Source organism: Perognathus longimembris, chromosome 6 (genome assembly GCF_023159225.1).
Source record: "Perognathus longimembris pacificus isolate PPM17 chromosome 6, ASM2315922v1, whole genome shotgun sequence".
In the NCBI taxonomy this organism is placed as follows: Eukaryota; Metazoa; Chordata; class Mammalia; order Rodentia; family Heteromyidae; genus Perognathus; species Perognathus longimembris.
In genome coordinates, this window is record NC_063166.1 from 43,338,369 (window position 1) to 43,362,352 (window position 23,984).

Here is a 23,984-nt window from a genome sequence, read left to right on the forward strand (position 1 = left end):
GTATCTGTTCTGCCCCTTTCCCTAAGAAGGGATGAGATCTGAAGATGTGTCCATCAGACAAAGAATGGCTGCCTACCAAATCAGGCAAAGGGCAACAATGCTCCTGAAGTGCAAAGCCAAGTGAAGATAGAAAGGACCTACCAGCACACCTCTCCTTTTCCCAAGGAGGAAACTGAGGCACAGGGAGACCTAGCAAGAGCTCTGCTAGATTCTCCATAATCCATGCCCATCCTTCCCAGAGCTGATCTGGGTCGAGGTTCCCAGGGCCAGAGAGTGATCCATTTTGGTTTGATGAACTTGTAGTCCCACTCCTAAGAGCAGTACATGAAAGGAAAGAACTATGAAGAATCTCACCACCCAGGCTGGACCACTGCTAACATTTTCTATATTTAAAGGGCTTTTAAGGTACAACTGAATGCCACTGCATTCAATGCTAGTGTAAAAAAATGAAGTATTTTAAAAATATATTCAACTTGTTAAATGCTTATTTGAGCTCTGGATAGAGAGCCTTTCTAAGCTTAATATCAAAAGCAGTCACAGGGAGAGAGAGGGAAAAAACATGAGCATGTTCACTTAAAGAAAATAAGGGAGATGAAAAAGAACTTGGGTCACTGCAGAGAAAAACGCTTGCCAGAGAATGATATATAAAGCAAGATGCAAAGTAGTGATCACTTATCATTAATAAAAGCTAACTTTCCAGCTCCCGAGTCTGGTCCATGACCCTGGCCGGTCAGTATACCTTTTGCTTCCCCAATAAATCCATCTTTTTGCTTGAGACTGTCTCTGAGTGGTGGACTCTTAGAGGAATGGGGGATCCCCCCACTCTCTGACACCACTACACTGTGGTCCCCTCCCTAGGGGGGGACCCCATTACAGTGGCCACAGGTTTGCATTGGGGTAGCATTGGTGTCTTTCCCCAATATGTCTCAGAAACTGTCATGGCCACTACAGAGAGCAGACTTGGTTGTTGGCTTTTGGTCTATGTGGATTTTGTGACGAGGAAAAGGTTTGAACATGAGGACCAACTGTGAATTTTAGACCGTACTTGCAAAAGATGGTTACAGGCCCAAGCCTTCTAAAATCTTTTTAAAGTTGTCACCCTACTTAAACCAGTAGGGCACCAGCCTGCAAAAGCCAGAGTACTCAGAGTAAGCAACCAGGGAATACTGGGAGATTTCAAATGTCTTTAACCAGTCTGTGTAGAAATTTGCAGGCAACCCAGCAGGAAGTGTAACAGTCCATCCAAGGGACTCTGAGAGATGCTACTACACCCTTGCCCAGATCCAACCCATCTCTCCTGCCTGCCACCATCATACATGACTAACGAGGCCTGCTGATTCAGGATGGAAGACACAGCCACTTCAGATTCACTGAAGCTGAGACTTTTACATTGTCCTGACCCGCTGCCCTCTTGATTATTATTCATTTGTGTTCTCTTCCATCTGCCGGTAATGTTAATCCCCACAAGTTAGACAACAAGGGGTATATATGCAAAGAAATTATATGATTTGGTTTTTATGCTATTTCACAGTTAGACGCATTTGGTAAATAGAAAAAAGGTGCCAAGTTTGGATTCTTGACACAATGCTGGTGGTTAAATAGCCCAAGGAACTCTAAAGTGCATCACTTGTTTGAAGACTCCTATCACATCTACTGAGTTTTGTCACTGCAGAACTCTGGCAAGTATTTGTTGGTCAATTCTCAGCAAGTTACAGGTAAACTCTACTCCTACTGGTCTCCTTTTTGCTTTAATTGGAAATAAAAAGGACTTTTAGGGCCAAGTTTCCTTTTATTTCAGTTCAAAGCCAGCCCGGGAGGAAAAAAATACCTCTAAAACTCCATCTCCCAATTGACCAGCAAAGAGCCAGAGTGGAAGCTTTGCTCAAGAGACTCATATCATATTAACCAGCCAAATGCTAGCGCAGCACTGTGGCTCAACTCGAGTGGAAGTACTCAGGGACAGTGCCCAGGCCTTGAGTTCAAACCCTGTGAATGCCAACTGTGCCAAGCAATGGGCACCTAGACCTTTAGGACGAGGTCAGTCCTGACAAGGAACCATGGAGAGGACTAAGAGGAGATGAAGTCACAACTTAAATGGAGTCACTTTAAACTTGCCCGTTTAAAATTAATCAGAGCTGGGAGATCAAGAGGAATAGTTGCTTGCCCACCTAATGTCCATACCTGTCCACTTTCCGTCTGGACAGGAACTTGCATTCTTGCCTTTGTTACTTGCTATTTGTGTGTGTGTATATATATGTATATATATATATATTTATTTATTTATTTATTTATTTATTAGCCTCTGACTGCCTACTCCCAACCAGTCCACTACCAGTTGCCCCTCCCCCCAAATACCCCTAAACACTCCCTTCCCACCCGCAGTCCAGTTATTCCTCCTTCCTTGTAATGGGCCACAATTGGGTTTATGCTCCAAATGGAACTTTTCTGGCTCATGGCCAGGGTGTGTTCTCCCATGTCATTCATGTTAAATGGTCCTGTGAACTTGTCAGCCTTTTGCCTGACCTTTTCAAAAGTCGCTTTTAACAGGATAACATCCCTCACCCAGAACACCACCTGGGAACTTGCAGTTCAAGGCCATCCTGTTACTACAGGCAACTGGAGGCTTCACTTACACTGCTCTGCCCAGTGCAGATATGGATCCTGAAGACTCCAGCCCCAGAGACTCCTTGATGTGCCCAAGTTGCAGGAGGTAGCCAGAAGAGACCATGACACCCAATTGGCTCTGATAACTATTCTCATGGAATGATGAGAACCTTTACCTACCAAACTATCAAGCAAATACTTCTTGGACGGTACCTGGCCAAACGACGAATCAGGGACCCCTGACTACTTCGCCCCTTTACAGCAGGAAGCAGCTCCAGAAGAAACAACCTCTGCCCATACTTCTGGCCTAGTAACCTTCCCTAGTTATTAATAAACAAATGGGGGAATGTTAGCATCCCCTCCCCCACTGAGATCCTCAGCTCCTTCCATTAGCCCCCAGATCCATCCACACCTAAACTCCCTGCCCTAGAACTATGATAGGCCACTCCCACTCACCATTAAGACCTACCTACTTCCCCTTTAGCCCCAGAGAAGCTACCACCTTAGAGATAATACCCCACTAGTAAACCTCCTTATAAACCTTAAAAAAAAAAAAAATAACTTTGCAAGCTGAGATGTGAGGATCATGGTCCCAAGTCAGCTAGGGCAGAACATTCTGTAAGACTCTCATCTCCAATTAACCACCAAAAAGGCAGAAGAAGTGAGGCTCTAGTGAAAAGAATGCCAGCCTTGATCAAGAAAAAGCTAAGAGACAGCACAGAAGTCCCCAGTTCAAGCCCCTTGCTCATAAAAGAATAGATGTCCATCAAGAGTTGGGACTACCACAACTATTAAAAAAAGAAATGAACCTGCAGGTAAGTGGTAAGAGTGCTTACATAGCAAGTGCAAGGAAAAGGATGAAACTCAGACTGACTTTTTTTCTTCCCAGGTACTAACTTATGAGTTGGGTATGGTAATTAGTGCCTGTCTGTAATTGGTTGGAAGCAGGAGGATTGTAAAGGGAGTCCAGTTTTGGTTAGAGTGAGCCCTTTTTCTGGGGGGAAAAAGTCATTCTTTTTAACTATACACATAAAGATCAAGACTGTTAAATAAAAATCAAAGGGAAAAAAGCCAGCTCATGCTTGTAATCATAGCTACTCGGGAGGCTGAGATCTTAGCATCACTGTTCAAAGCCAACCTAGGAAGGAAAGTTTGTGAGACTCTTATCTCCAATTAAACAACAGGAAACTGTAAGTGGCACTGTGGGTCAAAGTGGCATAACGCTAGCTTTGAGTGAAAAAAGCTCAGGGACAGCGTACAGGCCCTGAGTTCAAGCCCCATGACTAATAATAATAATAATGATAATGATAAATTAAATTTAGTACATAAAGCCACCTTTCAAATGGATATAAAAGGGCTGAGAAGTGCCCACATCGCCAGTACTTAATAGCTACGTGACTCACAGATTTGCATAATCTCTGAAGGCATCAGACCCACAGGACTAGTACGGTAAAGAATAACAGATGTCGGGGCTGGGGATATGGCCTAGTGGCAAGAGTGCTTGCCTCGTATACATGAAACCCTGGGTTCAATTCCCCAGCACCACATATACAGAAAACGGCCAGGAGTGGCGCTGTGGCTCAAGTGGCAGAGTGCTAGCCTTGAGCAAAAAGAAGCCAGGGACAGTGCTCAGGCCCTGAGTCCAAGGCCCAGGACTGGCCAAAAAAAAAAAAAAAGAATAACAGATGTCTCCAATTATTTCCAATTGTATGGGTCAAGGAAGATACCATATCGTGGAGGTAAAGTTCCCCAGCCTTTACCCTCAGCACCAAATCTGATACTTGCACAACCATGGGCCAAAATAGCATGTTTGGCCCTCACATAGGGATCTACTTGGCTAGAAGCAACTTAGTCCAACCCATAATAAATTATTAAGGGCCTGGTGTGATGACACATGCCTGAAATTCCTACACTTTGGAGGCTGACGCAAGCAGGCTGCAAGTTTGCAGCCAGACTGGGCTCCAGAAGAAGCCCTCCCTTGCAAAATAAAACAAAACAAAAAAAAAAAGTAATCAGAAACTAGAATAAGTATATACCCCAGAAAAATAAAAGTGTGTGCAAATGAAACTATACGTAAAATGTGTTCAGTAGACAGGTGCTGATGGCTCATGCCCGTAATCCTAGTTATTCAGGAGGCTAAGATCTAAGGATTGTAGTTCAAAGCCAGCCATGAAAGTCTGTGAAGCCCTCATCTCCAATTAACCACCAGAAAACCAGAAGTGGAATGTGTCTCAAAGTGGTAGAGCACTAGAAGAAGCTTAGAGATTGTGTCTAGGCCCTGAGTTCAGGCCGCACAACATACAAAAAAAATCCGTAAAATCCACTAGCTGAAGGGCTGGGTCTCCATAGTGGAGAGTACAGGGGGAGTCCATTCAGGGGAGTACTGAGCCATAAAATGGCTGAAGTACTGGCCCATAAGCCTAGTTGCATCAATAGCTGAAACGTGAGGACTTACACCACATGAAAGAAACCAGTCACAAAGGACCACACACTGAATGGCACACCTGGAATAGAAAAATCTCCTAGAGAGCGAAGACTGACAGTTACTTAGGGCTGAGGGAGGTCAAGAGAAAACGGAATGACAGCTGACTGGTATGAGTTGGTTTTCTTTTGGCATTGCTAGGGTTGAACTCAGGGACTCATCACTTGGCCCTGGGTGATCAAAGACAGGGACAGTGCCCAAGACCTAAATTCAATCACCACAACCAGCAAAAAGAAAACAAAAGAAAAACAAAATCTCCCTCCAGCTCCCACAACCCATTTCACCCCTCACCAGGAAGGGAACACTTGTGGTTACAGGAGATCAATTAGGTTCTTTCTAAACCCCTGTCTAAGCAGCAGGACAAAAGGAGTAGCACAGATAAAGATGTCCAAGGAGGGTAAAGAGTGGACCACATCCAGCCAGATCCTCAGGAGCATAGTACAAAGTGGAACACCACCAACCTGGACCTACACACTCTGGAAATCGGCCAAGACTATAAACAGCAACTCCTAGGAAACTGTCAGCTGCCTATCAGTCATTCAAATCTGCTATCTTCTCTCCCATCCTCTGCCTCCACTTTTTGGGCAAAGCCCCGCCCGGTTTTAGAGACAGCTCTGGTCAAGGATTATGAAACTAATGAAAATAAGGAGCTGAGTACAAGTGGCTCATGCCTGTAATCCTACCTAATCAGGAGGCTGAGATCTGAAGATCAAGTCTGGAAGCCATCCCAGGCAGTAAAACTCCTAAGACTCTTACCTCAACATAACCAAAAAGCCAGAAATGGAGTTGTGTATCTACCACTTTAGAGTGGTAGAGTGTCAGTCTTGAGCAAAAAAGTTAAGGAACAGTAGCCAGGCCCTGAGTTCAAGCTCCAGTAGCAGCACCAAAAGAGGGGGGAGGGGAGCACTGCTAGCCACACCCTCTTCAAAGATCATTTCCTGTAATTTTAGCCAGAATCCCAACTCCTATAATCCTAGCCAGAATCCCAGAGAGCAAATACCAATAGAAGTGATGACTCAGGCAGTTTACCCAAATGCTGCTGGCTGCCAAGCTAGGACCAGGACCAAAGTTCAGGAAGTTGATTCCAAAGCCCTTCCAGTTCTGGCTACCCTGCCTTTCCTCAAAGGAGGATGGGATAAGTTTTCTGTCTCAGAAGTGAATTATAAATCACAGCCTGAGGCTTTAGTTCTGCTACTACAATTTGCATTTCTCTTGAGTGATCTTCCCAATATAAAGGCAAAGAAACTTTGTTACATCTTTGGAGAACCTGGAAAAATTTTTTCCAAGTAGCAAATCATAGGGTCAGAAACTCTTCAGCTGCTTCCTCTGTATCCCAGGATGGAGCAGCAGCCTCCTCTCTCATCCACCTAGAGGATGAGGCAGGACTAGACCACGCTATGTGGGTGGCCCACCACCTCTGCCATCAGCTCCTTCCAGGCTAAAGTTCCTGGCAAGAGCTGGATTCACTACAACTCATATCACTTCCAAGGTCATAGCTAAAGGGCAGTCAACACCTTTGTCCACCCAACCACTCAGAGCTACTTCAAAGTCCCACTATTAACATTGCTTAAGCAACTTGAACTTCCCAGAGAAAAGAACAGAACAGCAGGGTGGTTCCATCCCCTGGCTAGAGGCTAAAGTCCCTTAGGGAAAATGTCCTGCCCTCAGGGACTAGGATTCAAGTCTAGCTGCAGGGCGGATTCAGGAGCCCAGCAGTCTGGCTGCTCCAGTGGAAGAACCACAATTTCCAGGGTAAGGTCTAAACTGGTGGTGGACACACACTCCACTCCACTTTGCATTTCTAAGCCCTAGTTTACCTGACACCTGAAAGTAAGCTACCTACAGGCAAGGACTGTGTCTCGGTGTCCCCACCCAGAGAGCAAAGTACCTACTTGGGGCAAACAACTGAGCCAGTGCTAAGTACTCCATGCTTCCTTGGGGCCTCTCTCTCCAGGCTGCCTTCAGCCCCTCTGCGGGCATCTCTCTGGGGAGGTCATGATCCCCCCTCCCACAGATGGGAATAAAGAACCCAGGCAAGTGGCAAGGAAGCTAACAATGGTCCCTGTCTGATCCAGTTATTAATGGAGCTAGGCAGCCCAAACTATCAAAACATTTCTCAATCACTGTGCTTCGATGTCACTGGCCAAGTTCTGCTCCATTTCCCCAGCTGGAGTGGGCCAAGAAAACAGTCCAGTATATCAGGATGATGATATCACGGGCTAGCTGCCAAATCTCTGGGCAGGGTGCAGGAGACTCATTACTCTGGCCAATCCAACCAAACAAAGTGGAACCACTTCTAGCAGGACCCTGCAAACTCAGAAAAGGGGCTGCTGCCTGTGGAATTTTACAGAAAAGGAAACTAATGCTGAGAACATGCATGAAACTGGGGATGTGGATGAAGTGTGTCCTGAGTTTATTTAATCTCCAGTACAGGACGGGGGGAGGGGGGGAGGGACACAGACAACCTCATATCAAGTGGAGGGTTTCCAGTGGTGGCTGACATCTCACTGATATGACCTTGGAATTAATGTGGCAGAGCCAGGCCCAAATGAAGCTCTCCAGAGGGGACTGGAACTAACTCTATCAGGAGTCCTGCAGAACATTCTGTTGTTGAACAATATCCTTGTATTTGCAAGGGCGAAGTTGAAAATTTCCTGTGTAGCATTCCCTTGGGTGTGACGGAATTATCCCAAAGGACAGAGTAACCTGGCTTTTCCTCAGGAGGGAAAACCTGTAAGGATAAATGACTATGTGAGATGTTTCAACTGTAACTTACTGCACCTTTGGGCTTTCAATCCTGTGCATGTTGACCTGGGGTTATATGTCAGTAGTAGTGCAAAGTCTACCCCAGGAGGACTCTACACAGATGCTCCCCACCTGGTTAAGTCTCCAGTTACCAGGGTAACCAGGGTAACTCCAGGGTAATTGGCATACCTGGAGGCAGTTACTTCCCCCTTCGCTGAGGTCCCATCTTAATCCACCTGGCCACACCTCCCTGCCCCTGCCCTAAGTAAGGCAGGGCAGGGTCACCCCTTCCCTCTGGTCACCTTGGCCACAGGACAGCAGTTTGTTAATAAACTCTCTCCTACCTGAATATCGCGAGGCATTCTCTTTTATAGGCTACCTACTTAATAAGCCTTATAGGTATAGTGATTGTCTCCCAAGTACCAAAGCTTAGGGTTCCATCCCCAGCATGTTTTGTTTTGTTGGGTTTTTTTTTTTTTTTTTTTTGCCAGTCCTGGGGCTTGAACTCAGGGCCTGGGTACTGTTTCTTTTGCTGAAAGCTAGGACTCTACCACTTGAGTCACAGCTCTATTTCTGGCCTTCTCTGTGTATGCTGTACTACAGAATCGAATCCAGGGCTTCATGCATGCTAGGCAAATACTCTTCTAAGCCACATACCCAGTCTCCTGAGTTTGTATTACCTAACCAAATGCATTTATACTTTTAAAAGTAAGATTGTTAGCTCAGTGGTAGAACATGTCCTTAGCATCCAAGAGGCTGTGGATTCAATCAACAGCATCAAGAAAAATTATCTGGCTGGCACTGGTGGCTCACACTACTTATCAGGCTGAGATCTGAGGATCACTGTTCAATCCACCAGGACAAGAAAGTCCATAAGAATATTATCTCCAATTAACCACCAGAAAAATGTAAGTGGCCTAGGGCTACAGTGGTAAAGCGCTAGCCTTGAGTTCAAGCCCCAACAACAACAAAAGGAAAAAAAAAGGAAAAATTCCTTTTTAGGTATTAGTATTTACTTAGCACATTCCAGGCACCAGGAGAGATGTTAGTCTTAGGAGTTAGTGGGGAAGAATGGAGACAATTAAATGTCAATTCAGAGGCCTGTGCCTGTGGTTCATGCCTGGACTCCTAGCTACTCAGAAGGCTCTGATGTCAGGATTGAGGTTTACAGCTAGCCCAAGCATACAAATCCAAGAGACTCATGTCCAATTAATTAGCAAAAAGTGGGAAGTGGTATGGCTTGAGTGATAGAGTGATAGAGTGCCAGCCGTAGGGGGAAAAGCTAAGGGAAAGCTCCCTGATCCATTGTTCAAACCTCAGTACACACACACACACACACACACACACACACACACACACACACACAGAGGCCAGGTGAAAGAAAACTCATCTTCCTCATCCACAGGGAGGTTCAAAGACAGCCAGGGGAGGAAAGTCCTAAAGCCTCACCTCCAATTGACCTCCAAACGCCCGAAGTGGAGCTCTAGTTCATGTGGTAGAGTTCTAGAATTGAGCAAAAAGCTAAGGGACAGCGCAAAGGTCCTGACTCGAGGCCCCAGTACTCATACATAAGTGAATACATAAGTCAATCCAGTGCAGTGGTACGATGCCAGCAACAGGAGCCTGCCAGAAGCTATTGACCTTGTGGATAGAAGCCAGGTCAGGTTTCCTGAAGAAGTACTTTCTGGGCCAAGTCTTGGAGGAGCAAAGACCAAAACCAATTACCTGCTCCCAAGCAGGCCACAGGTGAACAGCACTGAAAGCCCACCATGGCCCCTAAGAGTATGGGAATGGCAATGCTATCTTCTGCCTCCCTCCCAGGCCCCTCGCCATTCCCCCCATAGCAAGGAATCCTCCAGGCGATGGAGAGGAAACGGCTGGCACGCAGAGCTGTCAGAAGTCAGGTGCTTTCTAATGTCCGGTTAAAGCCCAGGGCAGCACAGAGCTCTGCCAACACCTTCCCGAGCATTCCCAACGTCCCCGGGAGCAAAGCCTTCCTGCACGTGGACTGTCTTCCTGCCATGTTCTCTGTCATGGTAACGTTGTGTCAGGCAGGTGGGATCAGTCCCGTGCAGGCCCTGCTGAGACCCGGGTGGCGAAAGCCCTTCCGCCCCTTGTGCCTCCGTTTTCCCAACACCAACACTATAGGAGGAAAGCCAGAGGCTCCTCGGTTCCTCCCCGCTGGCGATCCCCTGGGCAGAACTGGGAGAGCGCGTCCTCGGGGTGCTGCGTCCTGCGGCGGCGAGCAGGCTGCTCCCGCTGCGCGGCTGCCCGCGGGGACAGGTGCCCAGGACGCGCACCGCCCTCACTGCGCGGACCCGCGGGATCACGGGCTCACCGTCTCCCGGCGCCAGCCTCGGCGCGGCCTGTGCCCGGCCAGGCGCAGGGTCGCCGGCCTCGCCTCCGCGGCGGTGCCCGGTGCCCACACCGTGACGGGGCGCCCCGCCCCCCTCGCCCGGGCGCGGACTTCCCGGAGGCGGGGCTCGCGCCGCCCGCCCACTCCCCCGCCGGATACTCACCAGTTCCCCGAGCCCACTATGCACACCTTCAGCGGCGCCTCGGCCATGGCCAAGCCATGCATCTCTGACTCTGCAGCCCAGGCCCTCCGAGGCCTCAGCTCGCCCAGCCCAGCCTTAAGTGGCGCGCGGCGACCCCGCCCTGGACCGCCTCCGGGCCAATGGCCACCGCCACCCTGCCCGGGCGCCCCCAGGCCACAGCTGACAACCGCGAGGCCCCGCCCCACCACTCCCAACAACCCCTGCGCACGCCTGGTCGGGGCCTCGCGCCTGCTCCCGAGCTCCACCCCTTCCCGAGGCATCTCGGGAAGTGTAGTCCACGCCCCGCCCACGTTCTCAAGCCAATACTTGGGCAGGACTGGTGATCTCTGCTCTGGGACTTGAGATGCACCCTCTGGGACAGGGTGGTGGGACCCACTCCTTGGGGTTCCCCACTCGTCCCTCCTCTCCCTGAGCTACCACTGCCATTGGAGCCCTGGGTGGAGCTTCCTAAGTTAAACTCCAAGTCAGCAGACTTGCCAGATCTCATTGTCAGCACTGTCCCTCCAGCCTCCTTGAAAGAGCTCTCTGATGTTTCCTGTATTTAAGTACAGAAATACTTAATGAGTTGGGAAGGGCAAGGCAGTCTGACTCTCCATTATTTCTCTGATGGTTTGTTCTCAGTTATTTGCCTAAATGCAAAGAGACACTCAGAGTTAATGAGGAAGATGGGCTATCAGACTTTTCTTGTTCTATTTGTATTATAAAATGCATTTGTCCAATGAAACAGTGAAGTCCTACATTTGTATTGTTATACATAAGGATTTACCTCAAATGATCCCCCCCCCCCATCCTTTGGCTTGAGGACCTGGACACTGTCCTTGAGCTTCTTTTGCCCAAGGCTATCACTCTACCACATGAGACACAGCACCCTGTCTGGCTTTTTCTGTTTATGTGGTACTGAGGAATCAAGCCCAGGGCTTCATGCATGCTAGGCAAGCACTCTACTAAGCCACATTCTCAGCCCTCAAATGATTTATTTTTTGACTTAAAATTTTATGCTTCCGGTGGAAATTCTTATTTCTGAAGTCACTATAACAACCTGTATAATAAGCTGCCTGACTATTCTGTGAGGACACCTTGACCTGCATACACCTGCCATATCTTATGATCACCTGACACCTACAACATGTGCCACAGTACAGAGAGTGAGTGGTCATTGGTTTGATAGACTAGTTATGATCGTTAAGACAAAAACCAAGTAGGTATATCTAATGAATATGATGACACAGGAATAAAGCAAACTGCAGGATAATGCAGATAGTGTGATCACATTTGTTTAGAATTAAGCAGTTAAATACATCATTAAGGATAGAATATTCTATTGATGCCTAGAAGAAAATAGAGAAAGGATAAATACAAATTTAGGATGACAGTTTCCTGGGAATAGTTTAGTTCTTTTTTGAAAATATTTGTATATTTTATTATTATTTTATTAGCACTCATTAGCTGTTCAAGAGGTTTTATTGTGACATTTGTACACATGTAAACAAAGTTTCCGGTTCAACCTCACCCCTCCATCTCTCTCCCCTATTCTGCTCTCTTGTTAGGAAATTGAGTCATGAGTGTTAGGAAAGATCAAGTGGACAAAAGGAGAGAAAGAGGGCAGAGACCTCAGCTGGACATAACAGGCTTTAATCTTAGCTGCAGAGGGTCTCCAACTAACACCAAGGGGGCGGGGCTCAAGGAGCAGGAAGGGGGAGGGGGATTAGGGACTTTTTTTCTTTCTTTTGCAAGTCCTAGGGACTGATCTGGGGGCCTGAGCACTGTGAGCATCTTTTGGTCAAGGTTAGCACTTTGCCACTTTGAGCCACAGAACCACTTCTTTTTCTGTTTATGTGGTACTGAGGAATTGAACCCAGGGCTTCATGCATGATACTCAAGCACTATAACACTGCCATATTCCCAGCCCCGGGGGTCTTTTATTTTATTTTTATTTTTTTGCCAGTCCTGGGCCTTGGACTCAGGGCCTGAGCACTGTCCCTGGCTTCTTTTTGCTCAAGGCTAGCACTCTGCCACTTGAGTCACAGCGCCACTTCTGGCCATTTTCTGTATATGTGGTGCTGGGGAATTGAACCCAGGGCCTCATGAATACGAGGCAGGCACTCTAGCCACTCTAGCCATATCCCCAGCCCCCACTTCTGGTTTTTTGGTAGTTAATTGGAGGTAAGTCTCACAGACTTTCCTGCCTGGGCTGGCTTTGAACTGCAGTCATCAGGTGTCAGCCTCCTGAGTCCCTAGGCATTACAGGCATGAACTACCAGCACCTGGCTCAGTATTTATTGAGAGAATACCATGCAATAACTCCAGCAAATTCTGTTATTGCTGGTAGTGATGATGTTTATGTGTCTATGTATGTGTGTGTGTATGTATGTGTGTGCGTGTGCGTGTGTGAGAGAGAGAGTATAAAGCTTGAATTCAGGAACTGGGGTGCTGCTCCTTTGGTTGTGTTTTTTCCCCTCAAAGCTGATGCTCTACCACTTGAGCCACAGCTCCACTTCTGGCTTTTTGATGGTTAACTGGAGATAAGAAACTCTTGAACTTTCCTGCTCAGATGAGCTTCAAACCATGCCCTTCATCAAATCTCAGTTTTCTGAGTAGCTAGGATTACAAGTGTAGCCATTGGAACCCAGCTGTGTTTGTTTTTTGAGGCAAAGTCTTGCTATGTAGTCTGAGCTGGCCTTGAACCAGCAGTCTTACCTCAGTCTGCTGAATGCTACATTTGTTTTTAGTCTTCTTTATTAATGCAGCTTATAGACTTCTGTCCTACCCTCTTCCTTTGTGTATGAGCTGTTGTGTGTTTCTCTCTGTGAAATCTTCAGGATCCTCTTTTTTTTTTTTTTTTTTTTTTGGCCAGTCCTGGGCCTTGGACTCAGGGACTGAGCACTGTCCCTGGCTTCTTCCCGCTCAAGGCTAGCACTCTGCCACTTGAGCCACAGCGCCGCTTCTGGCCGTTTTCTGTATATGTGGTGCTGGGGAATTGAACCTAGGGCCTCGTGTATCCGAGGCAGGCACTCTTGCCACTAGGCTATATCCCCAGCCCCTCAGGATCCTCTTTTAATCCATAGTGTTCCAGTCCTGTAACAGGCACCTTTTCATCCCACGTGTTAGGTACTATGGATTTCTTCAGACTGCATTTCTTTTTAAATTTTCATTTCTGTGAATTTTTCTCATCTGATTAGTAAATTCCTGTCACTTTTCCCAAAGCTTCTATGTGAAATTTGTTTCTTACATTGCCTTAACTGTTTTGTCCCCTTAAGAAATTTATGTCATGTTAGTTTCCATGTTTCCCCAAGAGCCCTTTCTTTCCTTTTCTTTCTTTTTTCTTTCTCTCACTCTTCCTTCCTTCCTTTCTTCCTCTCTCCCTCCCTCCCTGCCTTCCTTTTCTTCTTTCTTCTTTCTTTCTAAAAACATTAAGGCCACTTTCCTTCTTTCTGCTTTTTTTTTTTCCGTGTGTGTGTGTGTGTGTGTGTGTGTGTGTACTTTCTTTCCTGGTCCTGAGACTTGAACTCAGGGCCTGGGCTCTTTCTCTAAGCTTTTCTGTGCTCAGGGCTAGCACTCTACCTTTTGGGCCAAAGTTCCACTTCCAGCTTTCTATACTTAATTGGATGAGTCTCACAGCTTTCTTGCCTGGGCAGGCTTTGAACCAAAATCCTCATATCTCAGCCTCCTGAGATCTGAGACCAACTCCTGCCCAAGAGCTCTTTTCTTGATATCTCTTTAATCTTCAAGTATTATTTACAAGTTTTGATGTTTTTATTTTTTGCTGGTGGTCCCAGGGCTTAAACTCATAGCCTGGGCTCTGGCCCTGAGCCTTTTTGTGCTCAAGGCCAGCAATCTACCATGTGAGCTACAGCACCACATTGCCACTTCTGGCTTCTTCTGAATAGTTTATTGGAGATGAGAGTATCATGGACTTTGCTGTGCAAGCTGGCTTTGAACTGTGATGCTCAGATCTCAACCTCTTGAGTAGGATTACAGGCGTGAGCCACAGGTACTTGGCATAATGTTCTTTTTTTCGTGGCACATCCCACAGATACATTTTTTTTCAAATTTTTATTATCAAACTGATGTACAGAGAGGTTACAGTTTCATACGTTAGGCATTGGATACATTTCTTGTACTGTTTGTTACCTTGTCCCTCATACCCCCCTCCCTCCCCCCCTTTCCCTCCCCCCCCCCCCGGAGGTGTTCAGTTCACTTATACCAAACAGTTTTGCAAGTATTGCTTTTGTAGTTGTTTCTCTTTTTTTACCCTGTGTCTCTCAAATTTGGTATTCCTTTTGAATTTGCTACTTCCAATACCAGTAAACACGGTTTCCAATATACTCAGATAAGATTACAAAGATAGTGTAGGTACAACCACAGGAATGTGATACAAGAACATCATCAATAATAGAAGCTACAGATACACATAGGACGTTGAAAGTAGTTACAACTGTGATATAACAATTGTTTCCATAACATGGAGTTCATTTCACTTAGCATCATCTTATGTGTTCATAAGGGTATAGCTATTGGGCCTTGTGATGCTCTGCTATGAGTTGCCTAAACCTGTACTAATTATTCCCAATAAGGGAGACCATAGAGTCCATGTTTCTTTGGGTCTGGCTCACTTCACTTAGTATAACTTTTTCCAAGTCCTTCCATTTCCTTACAAATGGGGCAATGTCATTCTTTCTGATAGAGGCATAAAATTCCATTGTGTATATGTACCACATTTTCCTGATCCATTCGTCTACTGAGGGGCATCTGGGTTGGTTCCAGATTCTCGCTATGACAAATTGTGCTGCGATGAACATTGTTGTGCTGGTGGCATTACTGTGATTTTGTTTGTGGTCTTTTGGATAGATACCCAAAAGTGGGGCTGCTGGGTCATAGGGGAGTTCTATATTTAGCCTTCTGAGGAATCTCCATACTGCTTGCCAGAGTGGCTGAACCAGTTTACATTCCCACCAACAATGAAGTAGGGTTCCCTTTTGGCCACATCCCCTCCAACAATTGTTATTATTAGTTTTCTTGATATGTGACATTCTTGCTGGGGTGAGATGGAATCTCAATGTTGTTTTGATTTGCATTTCCTTTATGGCCAGTGATGTAGAGCATTTTTTCATATGTCTCTTGGCCATTCTCATTTCCTCATCAGAGAAGTCTCTTTGTAAGTCTTTAGCCCACTTGATGAGGGGGCTATTGGTTTTTTGCGGTTTTGTTTTGGAAGAAGGTAATTTTTTTAGTTCTGCATATATTTTAGAGATGAGGCCTTTGTCTGTTGAATGTCCGGTAAAGATCTTCTCCCAGTCTGTGGGCTTTCTGTTTATCTTGCGAGCTATGTCCTTTGCCATGCAGAAGCTCTGCAGTTTGATGCAGTCCCATTTGTCCAACCTTTCTTTGATTTGTAGCCTTTCTGGGTCTTTGTTAAGGAAGTTCCGTCCTGTGTCAAGGAGCCCAAGTGTTTGTCCTACTCCTTCCTTTAGTGTTTTCAGGGTGCCTGTTTTGATTTCAAGGTCTTTAATCCATTTGTAATTGATTTTGGTACAGGGTGATATATAAGGATCTAGTTTTAGTGTGTTGCATGTGTTGAGCCAGTTTTGCCAGCACCACTTGTTAAAGAGGCTATCTTTCTTCCATACTATTGTTTTAGCTCCTTTATCAAAAATTAAGTAGGCGTAGTTCTGTGGGTTCAATTCTGGGTCTTCAATTCTGTTCCATTGGTCTTCATGCCTGTTCCGGTGCCAATACCAAGCTGTTTTTATTACTATAGCTTTATAATACAGCTTGAAGTTGGGTATTGTAATTCCTCCAGCACTGTTCTTTCTGCTTAGGAGTGTTGTTGCTATTCTAGGTCTTTTATTGTTCCATATGAATTTCTGGATTGCTTCCTCTATTTCATTAAAGAATGGTGTTGGGATATTAATGGGTATTGCATTGAATTTGTAGATAGCCTTTGGCAATATTGCCATTTTGATTATATTAATCCTCCCAATCCAGGAGCATGGGAGGTTTTTCCATTTTCTTAGTTCTGACTTAATTTCATTTTTCAAGCTTTTAAAGTTCTCATCAAAGAGGTCTTTCACTTCTTTGGTTAAGGTTATTCCTAGGTATTTTATGTTTTTGGCGGCTATTGCAAAAGGAGTTGCTTTCCTGATTTCAGCCTCGGTCTTCAGGTTGTTAGCATAGAGAAAGGCCATTGATTTTTGAAGGTTTATTTTATATCCTGCAACTTTGCCAAAGTTTTGGATCAGCTCTAGTAGCTTGGGGGTAGAGTCTATGGGATTCTTGAGGTATAGGATCATGTCATCTGCGAAGAGAGAAAGTTTAAATTCATCTTTACCTATTTGGATCCCCTTTATATTTTCTTCTTGCCTAATTGCTCTGGCTAGGAATTCTAGTACTATGTTGAAGAGCAGGGGAGAGAGTGGACATCCCTTCCTTGTTCCTGATTTTAAAGGGAATGGCTTTAGTTTTTCACCATTTAGAGTTATGCTTGCTGTTGGTTTGTCATAAACTGCCTTGATTATATTCAGGAATGTTCCCTGGAATCCCAGTTTTTCCAGGGCTTTTAGCATAAACCCACAGATACATTTTATGCATGCCACATAATGAAAGATCCTTCTACAAGTATAGCATCCCCATCTAACAAGGCCTGCTTAAATTATAAGCAGCCAACAGCTTGTCTGTGTCCTGAAGAGCTGCTCAGGGACCACCTGGAGCACAAGGACTTGAACCTTTTACACCTTTACTCTTTGTCAGCTCTCCTGGTCTCACAAGTGAGGGAGTTCATCAACCTCCTCCTACCCAGACCTCCTGGTAGACCTGGTCATAGTAATGCTTCTTGGGGACCAGATTATTTTTCTCTTAAGTTTAACAAGATTTATTTTCATACAATAAGGTTTAAGTCAGAGATGGAAGAGAAACATTTCCTGCTCCTCACCCAGAAAACAGAAGTGAAAAGATTCAAAATGGGAGCTGTTATTTGCTGCCTTTATCCCTCTGAGCTGGGATCCTACTTGTGGTCAAGTCAGGTTACTGAATCATAGTTCACTGGTGTGGGCAAGATGGGGGAGGCCTCCCCCAAGCACTGTAACCTTCGGAACCTCCTTTTGCCAGAACAGCCTTTCATTCTCTGTGCTTTACCCATCCTCGAAGAGTTCTGGATGCTTACCTTTTCAAAGGCGAAGGCAGAGTTATATCCCCCTCCAATGCCTCCTATGAGAAATCTTGAATTTAACATTAAAAAGGAGGTTTGGTAGGAAGGTAACTTGGTATTAAAAAGGAGGTATGGTGGAATGAGAGCCTATTTCCTTTTATTTGGTTTACCTCCTGTTTTTGAGGCTGGCCCTTCTGATATTTGTTTTAAAAAGAATATAACCCTTGTCTTCTCATCTATTGGTCCTTTCTCATTTTCCCCTAAATGACTTTGGTTTCTCTCTCTCTCTCTCTCTCTCTCTCTCTCTCTCTCTCTCGGTCAGTCATGGGGCTTGAACTCTGGGCCTGGGCACTGGACTTCGGTCTCTTTAATCTTGAAAGAGGTACAGAATGTTGACAGGGATGAGATATATTTTAATTGTTATTATAAAGGTGATATACAGAGGGGTTACTATTTCATAAATCAGGTAAGTACATTACTTCTTAGACAATGTCACCCCTTCTTTCGTTCTCTCCTAGTTTCCCCCCATCTCAGCTTGCAAGTTGTATAGCTCATTTTCTTTTTGTAAATTATAACGGTGATACACAGAAGATTGTAGTTTCATAAGTCAGGTAAAGTGTGCAATTCTTCTTGGACTATGGCACTGGTTTTCTGTTCTAGTAGCTGCAAGCTTATAGAATGTCCCCGGGCCCTAGACATAAGAAGATCTGCTCTTGGCAACATGATTCCGCCCTTGGCTGATGATACCTGAGGGGCAGGTGGAGCACCTCCCACCTTAGTTGCATGAAGATATAAAGGCCCCCTGAGAGAGAGTTCAGGAGCCAATTCCTTTACTCCTCTGTGGGAACTTGGCCTTGCCGGCCCTGCTGGCAATAAACTCTTTTGCTCTACGTGACTTCGCCTATGGTTTGTAGTTTTCTGGGATAATTTTCCTTTCAGTAGCAGGATTTCTTTGTTTGTAGTGGTGCTATTGAACACTTCTTTTCTAAAATTTCAATTCAATTTTAAGGTTTCTATTTCTTTATTGAATCCTTCTTCATAACCTCCATAGGGTCCCTTAACTTTTCCATGGCTAGTCTCAAACTCAAAATCCTCTTACCTCTGCGTCTTGATTAGTTCTTTTTTGTTTTGTTTGTTTTGTTTTTGTTGCCAGTCCTGGGCCTTGGACCCAGGGCCTGAGCACTGTCCCTGGCTTCTTTTTGCTCAAGGCTAGCACTCTACCACTTGAGCCACAGCGCCATTTCTGACCTTTTCTATATATGTGGTACTGAGGAATCAAACCCAGGGCTTCATGTATACAAGGCGAGTACTTTACCACTAGGATATATTCCCAGCCCTGCCTCTTGATTAGTTCTGACTATGCCTTTGTTCGCTCCCAGTTTGTCTCTCCTGTCTTCACCCACAGATTTTATAGTTCATTTTCAACATTTTCTACTGAGTACTATTGCTGCATTTATTCACCTTATTTCCTCCATTTCCGTATCCCCACCTTACCTCCCAAAGATGGATAAACAAGGCAAGAAGGAGAAGAAGAAGAAGGAAGAATAGGGGGAGGGGAGGGGTAGAAGGAGGGGAGGGGGAAAGGGAAGAGAAAGGGAAAGGGGAAGGGGAAGGGGAAGAGGAAGAAGAAGGAGGAAGAAGAAGAGGAGGAGGAGGAGGAAGAGGAGGAGGAGAAGAAGTCGACCACTTTGTTTCCATTTTCTGGGGTTAATTTAAACAAGATATTTTAAATAAAGCTTTGAAGTATCTCAGCAGGATGAAAGATTCAAGCCCCCCTTCCCCCCTTGAATGCACAGCCAACTAAAAGTCACTTTGATTCTTGATCTTTATTTTTCTCACTTGGCATTGTGTGTATGTATGAGTGCATGCATGTGCACACATGTGTGCTTATGAGGGGTGTTTATTTTTTTGGTACTAGGGTTTGAACTTGTACTCATTACGGGGTTAGAAATGTTACGGGTTCAAGGGAGGGGAGTACCCGTCCCTCCAAGAGTCCACCACTCAGAGACAGTCTCAAGCAAAAAGATGGTTTAACTGGGGAAGCATAAAGCAAACTGCCCGGCCAGGGACGCAGCACAGACTCGGGAGCTGAAACTGCCCCAGTGAAAAGCGGGCTGACTGCCCAGGGACACACTACTAACACTGTGACCCCGAGCAGTCCTCAAATTGGGGATTAAAGGTAAAAGCGTAGCACAGATGTAGGAGGTTGATGCAGGAGGTAGAGCACACAACAAAGCAAGTGTGGCACAGATACAGGAAGTTGACACAGGGGGTAGAGCAAATAGCAATTTAAGCAAGCCATTTACAGAAGCAGAATTTTGGGGTCAGGTTGACCTAATAATCAAAATGGAGTCAGCTCTATTCCCCCCAACATTTCCTACCATGTTTCCCTAATCAAGATGGAGTCAGCTCTACAACAGTAAGAACCATCACTTTGAATCCTAACTCTTACCTCCCTGTGTAGAGAGCAGGGAATGTTTCTCTGTTCTTCTTTATGATGCCAAAATAAATCCTTGCTAAAACTTTCAAAAAAAAAAAAAGCCACTAATCTTGAAATCTTCATACCTGGCCTAAGTAATGCTATCTTATCCTCACCTCATCTCAGCGTTTTAACAGATGATGAGGACCTTTCGTCCAAAACCAAGAATTTCAGGTGTGTCAAGGGTGGTAAAGCTCCAGGAAAGTCTTGCTCCAGGGAATTCTTGTCCTGGATTGCCCCTGATCTTCCTAGCTTGCTTTGCTTCTATAAACAAGATTTTTCTAGGTTTAGTTCCTTATACCAATCATGTGGATTTTGGCTTTATAAGCTTCATATTAACTGTATTAGAAGCCATTAGTTTTTAGGAGGCCACGAGGTTTTTGGGGGCACAAGTCCAGTCACAGTTATTGGCTTTGCAATAAAGACTTGGGATTTGACCTCTCAGAGTGTGGGGCTTCTCTGTATCTCACTGATGGAATGCCTATATAACTGGTTATCTAAGGGTCAAGCTCTGGTATTTGGCTCTACAGTTGTCTTGAAGCTATTTTTTCAATCCTTAGGTTTTATTTTCCAACATAGCCTCCCTAAATATCACCAACACAGCAGTTTAAAAGACAAAGGTAAATTTATTTTTTTCAGAGTGAAAGATAACTTCTCCTAGGGCTTGGCAATGTTTAAGAAGAAGAAAAGGTAGAAGTTTAGAATTGAAAAGTCAAAAGACAACTTTACAACAAGTTTATTTTAAAGATCGAATTAGTGTGTGTGTGTGTGTGTGTGTGTGTGTGTGTGTGTGTGTGTGTGTGTGTGTGTATCTATCCTGGGGCTTGAACTCAGGGCCTGGTTTCTGTCCCTGAGCTTTTTTTGCTCAGAGCTAGCACTCTACCACTTGAGTCATAGTTCCCCACTTCTGGCTTTTTTGGTGATTAATTGGAGAGAAGAGTCTCATGGTCTTTCCTACCTACACTGTCTTTGAGCTGTGATCCTCAGATTTCAGCCTGTTGAGTAGTTAGGATTATAGGTGGGAGTCAATGGCCCTTGGCTCAAATGAATTTTATTAGTAATTTCTGAACCAAACACCTCGTGTAAGCCAGACATGGAAGTGATATTTAGTGTATCAACACTCAGGAGGCTGAGGCAGGAGGATAGCAAGTTTGATACCAGCCTGGCCCACACAGGAACACCTTATTTCAAACCCCCCCCCCTTTTTTTTTTTGCCAGTCCTGGGTTTGAACTCCAGGGCCTGGGCACTGTCCCTTGGTGTTTTTGTGCTCAAGGCTAGTGCTCTACCACTTGAGCCACATCACCACTTCTAGATTTTTTTAGTAGTTTATTGGAGATAAGAGTCTCATGGGGACTTTTCCACCTGGGCTGGCTTTGAACCTTGATCCTCAGATCTCAGCCTCCTGAGCATCTAGGATTCCAGGCATGATCTACTAGCACCCTGCACAAAAACAGTCTTATGTGAAGGTTGTTACAAGGCAGTTGGAGCAGGAAGAAGCAACAGCAACAATCTGCATGGTTGGTGGTGAAGAGCCAGACTAAAGCCATTTTGAAGTCAGGCCCCACTTTACCACGCGAACCTGAGATAAGCAAGCCCTGTGAGCAAACCCAGGACAAGCTTATTAGGGCTCAGCCGGTCAAGAACTCTAACCGCCTGGGAATGCTGAACTCTAACCACCCCCAAAATGCCTCAAGCCCCAAGCCAATCAGATTTGTACTCGTGTCCTAATCTTGCTTGCTTGAACACCTGATTGCTATAACTTTGTTTTTTGCCTTTATAAGCCCTGTGCAATCGCAGCTCGGGGCTTCCTCCTAACCTCCGCTGTGTCGGTGGGTAGGATGAGGCCCGAGTTGCAGCTTGCCTGAATAAAGCCCTGCTTTTACATTTCGGAACGTCTGAGTCTCGGTGGCCTTCTTGGTGGTCTTCTGGCGACTTGGCATAACAGTGGACATTAGTTTACTTTCTTTGTAAGGGTTAAAGCAGAGAAATTTTCTTGATTCTGCTGCCTAAAACTGGCCTGATCAGGGATTTGATGATCATTTCCATTCTGATCTCTTTGTAGCCAGAGAATATGGTTTTGATTTGAAGATTTAAGTATTTTAGTATTGTTGTGCCAAGTTGCAAGACCACCCCCAAGAAGACCACCGAGATTCAGACACTCCGAAATGCAAAAGCAAGGCAAGGGTTTATTGAACGAGCTGCCAACTCGGGCCTCGTCCTACCCACCGACACAGCGGAGGTTAGGAGGAAGCCCCGAGCTGTGATTACACAGGGCTTATAAAGGCAAAGAACAAGGTTACAACAATCAGCTGTGCAAGCAAGATTAGCACACAGGTACAAATCTGATTGGCTCAGGGTTCGATTCTAAAATGGGGTTCACGTGGTGGGGCCTGACTTCAAAGTCTGGCACCTCATTTCCCCCTTTTTCTTTTTGGTACCTTGGGAGCCAATCATGGCTCCATTCTGTCCATTTCAATGGCTTGCATGTCTAGGGGATGATATAGAGGTAAGGCATGGGCCAGTAGGACCCAATGTAGTAACCAAAGGGCCTGTCACCATTTCTTACAAGAATATTCTCTGTACCTCTGTTCTGCATGTCTCTAGTTTATCCTGCCTCATCTTCCCAAAAACAACTCTGGTCCCTTGATTTTAAAGGGGGGCTGATGGGTGAAGATCATCCATCTTCTGTAATTTCTTCAGGCTGACTCAGGGGCGTTGACCTTACCTAGCCAGGAACCTATAACCTTAGTCTACTTTTCCAAGGGACTGCAGGATTGCTGCAAACTGAAAATTAACTTTCAGCTATACAGACTTACCATTAGCTCTATAGTGTTTAGTATCCAAATGTAAGCAACAAAATAATACATAAACTTCTCAACTGTGCTCTAAGGGTCGGGTGGCTATACCCGTATTCCTGAGCAAGCTCAAAACTACCTAAAATAAGGGGGTCACCTCACTTTGGAGTGAGCTGCCAAAATGACATCAACACTAGCCAGGGTAGTAAGGAAAGAAGGCAAAAAGAAAATTATAACAATATTCAGTCTAACTTTCTTTTCTTGAGGCGAAGGCGAAGCGGCTGAGTTGGGTGCTTGGAGACCTCCCATGTTCCATCACGGTAGTTGTCATCCAGGGCAAAGGGGTCAGCTGGCCTGGCGTGGGAGCAATGGACCCAAGTGGTGACGCCATCTACTTTAAGGGCCGTGGGAGTAGTCAGTAGCACCACGTAGGGTCCCTTCCATCGTGGTTCTAAGGATTTGGAGTTATGCCTCCGGACGAACACCCAATCTCCTGGCCTGAATAAATGGGGGATAGGGACAGAAGCAGAATCATATAATGCCTTGAGTTGGGGCCACATTTTCTTGTGCACGAGCTGCAAATAATCAAGTTTACACAAAAATTCAATATCATCCAAATCAGTGAGCAATTCAGTCTGAAGGCTAGGGATAATGGGCGGAGGGTACCCGTACATTATTTCAAAAGGAGTAAAGCCAAGTTGATAGGGAGAATTTCTTACCCTAAGTAGAGCAAAAGGAAGGAGTGACACCCAGTCTGCGCCAGTCTCTAAGGCCAATTTAGTTAAGGTCTCTTTTAGAGTCCGATTCATTCTCTCTACCTGTCCTGAACTCTGGGGTCTACAAGCACAATGCAATTTCCAATCTGTCCCCAGTGCAGCGGCTATTCCCTGACTTACTTTTGAAACGAAAGCCGGTCCGTTGTCCGACCCAATGGTGGATGGGAAGCCATACCTGGGTAGGATTTCTTCCAGGATCTTCTTAGCCACTATATTCGCAGTTTCATGCTTTGTTGGATAGGCTTCCACCCATCCTGAAAAGGTGTCTACAAAAACTAGCAAATATTTGTATCCAAATTTTCCAGGTTTGATTTTTGTGAAATCTACTTCCCAATACACGCCTGGCCTATCCCCACGGAAGCGAGCTCCTTTAGTAACTTGTTGATTGGGGGCATTGGTA

General features: G+C 45.4%; 1 protein-coding gene across 1 annotated transcript in view; it reads right to left on the bottom strand.

Moving 5' to 3' along the window:
* The window catches only part of Gpd1l (glycerol-3-phosphate dehydrogenase 1 like), a 58,889-nt gene extending 48,408 nt beyond the window's left edge, over positions 1-10,481 (bottom strand). Inside the window, exon 1 of the mRNA XM_048348613.1 lies at positions 10,351-10,481. Coding sequence (XP_048204570.1) covers positions 10,351-10,412 — 62 coding nt within the window. The 5' untranslated portion in view covers positions 10,413-10,481. The remainder of the gene's footprint in view (positions 1-10,350) is intronic.
* Positions 10,482-23,984: the final 13,503 nt, after the last annotated feature.